Below are 10949 nucleotides of genomic sequence, written 5' to 3'. Positions count from 1 at the left end.
CTGTATTCGCGAGCTGATACAGGTTTTTTCTTCCGCCGAACTTTACCGATTTTGCTGGTGATGTTACAACTAGTGATGGGAATTATTATTATCGTATGACCTTTATTGAAATGTAAATAATTATAACTATAAATTACCAATACTAATATAATACTCAAGTAAACCGGGAATTTGTCGTGCTTTATGCGATGGCTACAGAAGTTGACTGTGAACTCTTGGTTAGCCGCTTTGTTGTTAAGACGAAACAAGGAAATTGTAGTTTTCGAAGGATTTAGTTTAAGTCACCACGTTTTAAAGTAATTCTTTAGTACATTAAGATCTTCTAGGGTTTGTTCTATTATATTACTTTCTTTGCATTGCGTTGCTATGCATATATCGTCGCCTCAGTTCAAGACAGCAATAACTCAAAAATATTCAGAATTGAGTTATTTACGTGATATTATTTACAAAATTATGACAATTTCGATTTTATAACGCAATAACTTTTAGTTACATTATTCACCTCTAGAAGTCGTTTATTTCATTCTAGAATCAGTAGTTTCATAATTTGAGTTAATGTAGTATTGAACTGAGGCATCGATATCATCAGCGTAGACAAATTTCTTAGATACTGTACTTGGGAGATCGTGGGTATAGATATTAAAGGGTGTTGGGGCTAGAACTGACCCCTGTGCAAGCCATTGTTAAGTATGAGGGATTTACTGACTCTGTCACCCAATAATACTCTAAAGTTTCTGTTGCCCAGGCTGTTTCCTAAGTATCTTAATAGGAATTGACAGGGAATTATTCTTGCTAGCTTGAATAGAAGGCCATGTGTCCAGACAGTGTCACATAGGCAGCTGAGAGATCAATAAATGCTGCATAGGTTTTGGTATTTATATTATATCCTATTTCTAGTTAGGATGTTATCGCAAGGATTTGGTCAGAGCAGCTTCTATTTGGTCGAAAGTCTGCTTAGAATAATGGAATAGCCTTCTCAACAATAGGACCAATGCGCTTTAAAATTATTCTTTTTATTAATTTGGACATGACGGAAAGGAGTGAGATTGAGTGATAGCTCTTTGGATCATCTTCTGATTTGCCAGGTTTTTGAATCTCAATTACATCAGCTTCTTTTCATGTTTTTGGTATTTAACCAGATTGAAAGATATCATAGTATATATTCGACAGCTATTGCAAGGCTCTAGGTCCGCAGTTATGTAAAAATGCTGGGTGTATACTATCTCTGCCTAGGGCTTTCCCCGTCTCAAGATCTCTAATAGTAATTATCATCTCCTGAGCACTGAAGCATTTTTTGAAAATAGAGTGAGTTTATGAGTGATGGGAATAATCAAATGGACTAATCGAATGATTCTAATATTCGAAATAATGATGATAGACATATTTACCAAAAACAAATCAATTAAATTATTCGAAAAATTGCGTGTTTTACTCATTTCCCATTGGGTACTAAATTAAGAAGTCGACTGTTCATCAGTATTGTATTGTAATTGTTAAAAATAATAAAATTACTGAATTTTACTGAAACTACAGATATCTATTTGGTAAGGGGCTCAGGTCTTATAATTTTTGAGAGGGCCTACCGGGATTTTCCCGGTATTCCGGTGGGCTAGTACACGCCTGAAAAAAACATTTCTAATCATTTTTTAATTACCATTACAAAATACTTTTCATGTAATAATTTGAATTTCAAACGGTTTGACTGATTTATTCTGTAAAAATGGTATTGTTATTATAATAATTATTTCCAGTGCAGTAAGTTACAGAAATTTGTTATTAACATCATCGCGTCATTTTCTCTAATGAAATATCATACTCACAATATGTTCTTTTGAAATATTATTAGTAATTTTATTACAATTAACATATGTACTATTAATTCGTGGAATAAGTATCGTTGAATATACACTGATCAATTTGCATGTATGGATGATTGCTAAAATTCGATGTTTCGACTTTTCGAGTAACCTAAAAATAAAAATTAAGATTGAGCGAATGATGCGTTCAAGTTTTTTTTTTATTTGTAGCTGCTACACATATACTACGTGTGATATCGAGAATGTATATTTACCTTGAACGTAGGATATATGCCCGTTATATTTGTTCTTAAGTTGATGCCACGTGAAAAACCATTCCACAAGTTATCATAATCAAAAACGTCATCACCCACTTCTATTCCAATCTCTTCTAATCCATAAGCATCATGACGTATTACTACTGAATTTATCCTACGGATCATATGTCCGTAATTATATGTTTCGTCCACCGAAGTGTACCGGAGAGAAGCGTCCGGATGCAAACTGTTCATTATCTCATAAGCCATCCGACAAATCTGTTATATAATAATTTAAGTTGATCACTAATTATATGTAGAGTCTTCTTCGACAAATTTAGTGTGCTAATCAAAATGTACATAACGATAAATAATTATTTTAAATACTAAGCGATTTACATAAATATATGAACATTTAAATTGTAAGGTGCTTAGACGTGTCGTCGGTTAATCATATTAAATCGTGATGTCGAAGGTATCGACAAAGAGATTGATTTTGTTTGGTCAAAAATGTGTGTTAGCTAAACATTGACGTACGTTCGATGAAAAAGTACACACTAAGTAGTCGCAAAGAGATAAAAAATATATGTCAATGTTGATGTTTATAATTGAATTGTCTTTTTCGCGGTCGGTGACTGACGCTGATTTAGGTATCTCTGGATCACCGATGATTTCGTATTCCGGATACCTGTATGTATAGACAATTTGACGGTGGCGGTTATTCGAAAATATGTTGTCAATTTTTATGCTATATTTATAATATATGCAATCACTTGAGTTTAGCTTCATAGAACACCGACGGCTCGTCAGTAGCTAAATAAATCCGTTTCTTGTGCACTTTGCCGTTGAATTCCTCGATTTTGTAGTACTCTTCGACGTGGTACATGTATTCATCGAGTTCGTGAAACGAAGCTTCTCGATTGATTTTGTCGGTTCGCCGGACTTGCACTCTAAACAATATTGTCGCACTCTCTTAAATTGTATGCACACAGCTGGTATTCGGGATAATATATCTGCCTCAGAGTATATGACACTTGAGCACAGGACATATGATCACAGAAACATTTATCATTTTATTCCATTAAAGGTACGTGAATACAAATTTTGAGTATTCATAAATTTGTAGTTTATTAATTTTTTGGCATATTATTATTACATATTATTATTTATAAAATATAGTAAAAATATTGAAAAGTATGATTATGAAGTAAGAGTATGAACGTATTGAACGGCTAACCGTTCTGTTAGACCGATTCAGTCGGTTCAATTCGTTTTAAATGTATATGATATATGTATTAGTACGGTAATGAAATCAACAATTTACGTCCTTCAAACGATGATTTCATCTATTATTAGAGTTATCTATTATTATATAGAGTATCTATTATTTCATACATTATTAGTAAACGTTTTAATATAAACTGAAATAATGTGAATTATAAATAAAATTAAGAAATAATAAATTATCCGTAGTATTGAAATCATAATTGTAGTGAAATTATTTAAAATCTCCAATTGTCTAAATGTACTGCGTCCAAGTGTTGGCATATAATTAATATAAAATACTTTAGTGTACATAGAGACTTCAGTGTTAAGTATTTACCTTGTTTACTGATTCTCACGCTAATATATATCATAGAAAGTTTTATTTCTTATGAATATTTTTTATTTTATTTTTATTATATTAAATAAATAATTTAGATCAGAGGTTCCCAAACTGTAGGTCACGACCCAAAAGTGGGTCACAATTATATTTTTAGTGGATCGCGTTATATTTTTCATGCGTTTCTATTACTTTTAATTGATGTTTAATTATTTAGTTAGTTTTATCATAAACTGTTATCTGCATTTGTGACCATTACACATTTACTACGACCAATAGACATAATAATATTTCTTCATATGTCTATGCTCAATTGTGTCAAAACAATGCAATCAGATTAATGATTATTGAAAATATAGCAATATGTTTAAAACAAATTAGTACCTGTATGACGTTCAAATAAATTGATTATTTTCAGTAATACATGGTACATTGAATAAAATACATGCACGCAGTTTAAATTTTACTATTTTTCAAGAACTTCATACAGTTACTATGGACAAATGGTTAAATAAAAAGTCAATGACTCAGTTCTGCGAAAACTGAAGAAACAGAGATAATATCTGTGTCAACGATTAAAAAAGAAAATTAATTGATGATGAGCTTACAATAAGTTCTTTTCAATCAAAATTAAAAAATAGATATCAATGCGGTTATGAAAAATAGGGAACAATTACATCCTTCGCATTAAAATTATATATTTACTAATTAAATTACATAGTATACATAGTATAAACTTTTTTTTAAAAAAATATAGGTCATTGATATTATTGTGGGTCGTCAAAATTGAAATAATTTCCAAAATGGGCCCTACTATAAGAAGTTTGGGAACCTCTGATTAAGATGGATTAAAATTATTTAAATATTCGGATTCCGACTGTCGAGCCGTTATGACTTAAGTTACAAGTTTTGAAGCAATTAAAAAGTAGAAATAAATATATTTAATACCCGACAATAGGCTTTTGGAATTTCACTCTATTTTTATATTCTTCGAATGCATAACTAAGATTCGGCAGCGGTCTGAAAATATACTTGAGAAACTGACCCACCCACCACACAACAGGATCTCCGTGCAACACATTCAGTCTTGGAGCCAACTCTACTGGAATTTCAAATGGCAGGTAAGGACTATTTTTATTGTGTAGTTTTAAGGCATTTATATACACTACTCGAGCACTTGAATTACCTAAAATGTATAAGATGAATTCACGATTACTGTTGTAATAGTTATGTCACATGGTAAAGAATATGCGGTTACCACTGCAAATGGAAAGTTTATAACCATCTTCTAAACGGCACTTGTCGCTCAATGGCAAGAATAGATTTTCATATTCTCTCTCAGAGAACGAACCGTTCGACTTATTCAAAAATAGTGTCCTTTTAGTGATAAAAGCGAAAATTAAACATTCGACAACATGATGTAGTCGACAACTGTATCCACAATCCTGTAAATATGTATTTAAATTACAGTGATATCAGAAAATGTATTAACAACTGCAGTATGATTTTAAGTTTGAAATATTGTTCCGTATATTGGTCAAAACTATTATTATATTTAGTTAGATGTACCCACGGTCAATGTCAAACTTACATATTTGAATAATCGACAAACGAGTTTTCTTGCATTATCACAATTGAGTGGATTTTGACTTTGTTTTATATCGTTTTGAACTAAATCACTCAGTTCTCTGGACTCTTGTATTCTCCACTTCGAATGACCATCGACTTCGGCCAAATTAGAAACATCTCTTAGTAACGCGGTATAATGTTCTCTGAACATATTTATCATTTTGGAAATCTGATCTTTAACATTATCATTAGATTTCCTCATTTGGAATGAAAATGTTTTATAGATGCGATACCAAAACTCTTGAGTGTTCAAAAATATACGACGACGTAAATGTTCATATTCTTTTGTCGGGGCGTTAGACGCATTCCTACTGGACTTCTGCGAATAAAATACTAATGTAATATTATTCATTGCTGATTTTTATTGTTATTATGATTATGATTTTTAAATATTCTGTTCCTATAAAACAATAATCAAGATGCGCTGACCACATATTATATTAAGTTTTAAGAATTAGATTATTTAGATATTTAAGTGATCGATAAAATCAAAACATTTAAATTATATACTAAATAATTAAAAAAAGTATATATATAATTAAAAATAAAAATATTTGGAAGTAAAAAATAACCAAAACGTAAGAATTGATGTGTTATATAAGCACTAATTATTTTGTTTTGTGTTATGAGATGGTAGAAATCAAGGTAAATATTTATTACTGTTCACAACTCAAATTAAGTTGTATAAACAAAACGGTATCGCGGCATTGGGCCGACAACCATCAGGCGGACATGGGGCCGACAGTCTATGGGGTCGAAAAAATATAATTTTTAATATTTTTACTATTTTACATTATTTACTATATTCACTATGTTCATATATCTTTGCTTATTCAATTCACTGTGTTAGAAGTATACTGTGTATACTCAATCATTAAAAAGTTTATTTAAAAATGTATTATTTAAAAACGTTGAATAAAATATTTATTAAAAAATGAAGAAAATAGTTTTAAACCTGTCATAGAAAATAATAATTATTATTGTAGGTGATAACCTTGAGTGCTTAGTTATTGCGACTTTGCGATTGTGTAAAGGACACAAAAGATAAAATAATTATCAAAGTCAATAAATATTAACAAGTTTTTGTTGTATTTTGCTATAGTAGGTCTATTAGCTTATACAGTGAATTCGATGTGCACAAATATAAGAGCATAATGAATAATGTAAAATTTTATAATATTATATTTTATCGGCCCATGGGTTGTCAGCCCCGTGTACTATCGGCCCATCGACCCATTCCCAAACAAAACATATGCATGTACATTTTCATGTTGGATTGAAAGCCTGAAAAAAAAAACACAAAATCAAAATGTATTTTATTTATACATATCAGTTGTATAAGCAAACATCCAATAAAGATTATAAAGATTATAATAAGAACATCTTTGTAAAATCAATACCTTATTCAATATTTATACTAACAGTCATAAGTAGATAAATAAGTTTTGTTAAGGGTTAGGAGTTTGGTTTTGTTAAGAGACATATTGAAATGTTATATTTTCGAAACGTGTGTTATTTAGTGTTTAAATAATATTATATTTAGTCAAGTGCGTACACAAGGGGAAATTTAGCGGCTCAAACCCTCTCTTAAATTCAGGGAAATTATTAAATATATTTTTATGGAGTAAAAGTGGTCTATAGATTATATAAGTATAAAAATGTACAACCTAAATCCCCCTCAAATTTTTTTTTATACACGTCTATATTTAGTTAAAACAAAGTATATTATGGCTTGCGTTGTATGATGAACGAGAAATCTATACTCGAAATTTTCGAATTCAAATAATTAGGTACGAATGTATGATATCGAACTGAAATACCTGTTGTTCAAATCCATTAGTCGAGTGTTCAGCTGAGCATTGGTCTTGTACAGCTCATTGAGTTCCTCACGGAGAGCTTTGTTCTTCGCTTTGTGTAAATCCGTATCGATAGTACTCGTTTCATTTTTTGATGGTAGGCAGAATAGATACGTCATATACACCGAGAGTAATATAGCGATTTTAACGAACAGTACAAGGTACGGCCTCTTGCATAGCTGATTCATTTTCAGTGACTGAAATTCCGTCCAACAGCGCATATATAAGTTATTAATGACAGCATAAGTTCGATTTTTTCTTAAACAATAATTAGGTATCTAATTTTCAATAATTAATATTAGGTTGCAAGTTAATGGATTTTTGTTTTTTAACTAAAATAAGTTGATATGACGTATCGGTAAGAAAAAGTCAATTCAGTTGTTGATTAACTTAGGTACATTAAAAATTAATAAAACATTTTAAACTTTTATTACATATTTTAAAAAGTGTGCTCTATTTATTTTACTTGTAGAGCTCTAACAGGTCCGTATCATCAGCATGGCCACTTTTGAATAATAGTACCAAACCTTGACAGTATTTTGTACTTTTTTATGTAAAATTTTGTACAACAAAAATAAAATTTTGTATACCCACCCAAGCTCAATAATGATACAATTACCTATAAAATATTGTACTTAGTTTATTACATTTTTCTCATAAGGTCAGTGTTACGCACTACGGAGTACCTTTTACCATTCTAATCTATTAAGTAGTAAGTACCATTATACAATTTATAATTGTTAACTTTTGTTATCTATAAGATAGCAGTGGTATAGGTACCTACCTTGTATAAGTATATACAACGGACATAGTCATGTCTTAGTATTTTGCATGATATTTTATTGACACATCATGTACTTGTATTGATGATGTGTCTAATTATATTAATAAAGAATTGAAATATTAATTTAAAACTTTTTTTTGATGAATCCATGTTGAAATTTATTAATATAATAAGTAGGTGATAAAATTATTTAATTATTTATGATTTTTTTAAAAAAAAAATGGCAGATACAGAAAGTAAAGTTTTGAAGGATATGGGAAAAGATATATTAGTATATAAATGTATTTAAATTTGTAGGGGGCTTAGGTGTGCTTAGCGCCCTCATTTTCGAAGTTAGCATCCCAAATGTGTTTATGTCATTATGTAAAGAAAAACAATAGTTTTTGAGTTTTTTTGTATAAATATATAAATTTTTATACAATACGAAAATATTTCGCAATACGAAAAAAATATTATTGTTATAAGGTAAAAGTTTCAAGTTTATAGCCACATTACTTTTGAAATTATGACTAAATAAATAAAATTTGAAATGTGAAAGTCTTATTTACAGCGTATTTTTACCATTTCAGGACAGTTTTTTTCTCACGTCTAGAAAAACTATTAAGATTTAAAAAAATTACCTATCTAAAGTACCACCACATGCCAATTTAAAATCTAAAAAAGATCATAAAAAGAAAATATAAAATCAAAGTGAACAATTTAAATTTAGAAATATTCATATATTTACCAAATATTTTAGTAACTGTTGAATTGTACGGTTTGCGGGTATCTAAAACCATTAAGGAATATGAAAAAGATAGAAGGTTTTCAGCACCCTCAGTTTTTTCATTGAAATTGTGGTCCTAAAAGTAAGGATAAAAAAAAAAGTTCAAGTAGGTAGCAAAGTAAGGAAGCATATGTCATAAACAGTATCCACAGTTTGAATCACACTATTCGACTGTCAAACACAATATTCATTTTTCATTTTCCGAAATAACCGTGTATAAAATAAAACTCTAGTCAAATAATTCAAGCTACACGCACAAACCAGAAATTGGGGTTTTCCTATTTTCAATTATTTTCATTTATGTTTAGTCCACCATATACTATAGAGAGGTATAGTGTGGTGGAAAGTAAAACTCGGGTTATTAAGTCATTATTAAATTATTGTCATATTATTTTAGTAATACGATATTACTGTACAGCATTGTGACTATTATAGGTAGTAGGCACAGTATAAATTGTTATGACCACAGAAAAATCGGGTTTTCTCGGGTTTTGGGTGGGTATACAAAATTTTATTTTGATTATACAAAATTGTACAAAAAAATGTACATAATACTGTCAAGGTTTGATATTATTATTCAAAAGTGGCCGTACTGGTGATATGGACCTAGCTCTAACCTACTTTATTTTTTGCAAACTCAAAACAAACTATAAACATACTTGAATAAATGATAAACCTGACTTGAGCATACAATTTGTTCGTAAATTAGTGTACAGTAATTTCTTGACACCTAGGTATACAACGTTGGTTCGACAAGAGAGCAGGACCGCGTCACGCATGTGATTATAAATATCGTATAAATTATTTTTAATATTTATCTCGATATCAGTCAACAGAATGATAATTGATTGGTCAACTATGATATTTCAATAAACTTGATGTACGTAGTACATTAATGTTACAATGATTTAGATGTTTAAATTATTTCATTATCGTAGTTTAAGTTAGATTAAGGTTGTAGTTACGAATTAAGATTTTCGTATTAATAATTCGAAAATAAGTTTCATCGCTTAGAGAAAATACATTAACTGTAAAATATACTTGTTAAAAATTATTAATTGATGATTAAATTACAGCAAATTTGATGTATTTTTAAGAGAGTTTTATAATGTATTATTATTAATATAGCTTTTATAAAATCATTATGAAATTTCCATTATGTAAATCACACAATTACGTGGTTTTATATATTTATTTTGTAACATTTTTGGTGCATGTTCATAGTTATAAGAAATACATTCGTGAAAATAAACATAGAATATTATATGATTTTAAATTAAATAAAAATATAATCGTAAAAAGTTTTTCTTTCAAAGAAGTTTAATATATTTAATTTAATTGCGAATGAAGTATAAGTAGTACCTGTACAAAGTGATTCTGAAGTTGATGATTGTACTTTTCACTGTGGCAGAAGTTTTACTATCACAGCACCATTTAACACCGAGGAGATCATGAATTATCTTCTGCTTTACGTGATACACTTTTATTGTGTGTATTCATATTTGCATGATTATGTTTTTTTAACGTATAATTTGTTATGTTGTATTTAATAGTTTTCATTGATTTACGCGTGAAGGTGTATAAAATTATGATACTTACATACTGTACTTGAATATTATAATAACTACATCGCATTGATAAATTGTCGATAATTAATTATGATCACGTAAAAAGTCATGTGTGGAAATGTCGTATTCGTTTACGTTAATAATTCATATGAAAATGCTTATTCAACTGTACAAACAGATAATGTATTATTATGATTATTTTACACACCCATGTATACAATATTCAAATTTTATATTTTATATTCAATTAAAAATTGATAAATTGATAATAAAACTTTTTATGAAACACAAAAATAAAGTTTTACCACAGTTTTACGTTTAATATTGAATTTGATTTATATTTTTCGTATAGGAATTGGTATATGTATTGTTGCTATACCTCGTGTGGGAATTTATATTCAATCTTTTCAAATCTATCTGATAACATTAAATGGTAAACTGCTTTTGTATAAACATTTTGTCAATAGTATAGAAACCAAAAATTCACATATTTGTATTTATTAATAATCCTGTTATCATTATTATTAGTTAATAAGTTATATTATTTTATTACATTAGTTTTGGTTTCTTTTTTTTAGAGACTTTCATCTATCGAAGCAAGGATTTTATTCTTGATGATAAACTAAGCATTTAATGTACAAATAATTCTGTAAATGTCAGCAACGCTGTAAATATATATTTATAATTATT

General features: G+C 29.0%; 1 protein-coding gene across 1 annotated transcript; it reads right to left on the bottom strand.

The window, feature by feature from the left end:
• Positions 1–1692: 1692 nt before the first annotated feature.
• LOC112690571 (alpha-(1,6)-fucosyltransferase-like) lies at positions 1693–10403 on the bottom strand. The gene is made up of 10 exons (XM_025564605.1): positions 10054–10403; positions 7106–7338; positions 6548–6569; positions 5248–5604; positions 4915–5101; positions 4605–4842; positions 2827–3003; positions 2591–2741; positions 2072–2332; positions 1693–1968 (listed from the first exon to the last, which is right to left on the bottom strand). The coding sequence occupies exons 2-10, from the start codon at positions 7327–7329 to the stop codon at positions 1876–1878; spliced, it is 1710 nt and encodes a 569-aa protein (XP_025420390.1). The 5' UTR covers positions 7330–7338; positions 10054–10403; the 3' UTR covers positions 1693–1875.
• Positions 10404–10949: the final 546 nt, after the last annotated feature.

This window comes from Sipha flava, unplaced genomic scaffold (assembly GCF_003268045.1).
Source record: "Sipha flava isolate LNK unplaced genomic scaffold, YSA_version1 50_pilon_pilon, whole genome shotgun sequence".
In the NCBI taxonomy this organism is placed as follows: domain Eukaryota; kingdom Metazoa; phylum Arthropoda; class Insecta; order Hemiptera; family Aphididae; genus Sipha; species Sipha flava.
Note: the sequence above shows the minus strand (reverse complement) of the source record. Positions and strands in the feature narration are given on the sequence as shown.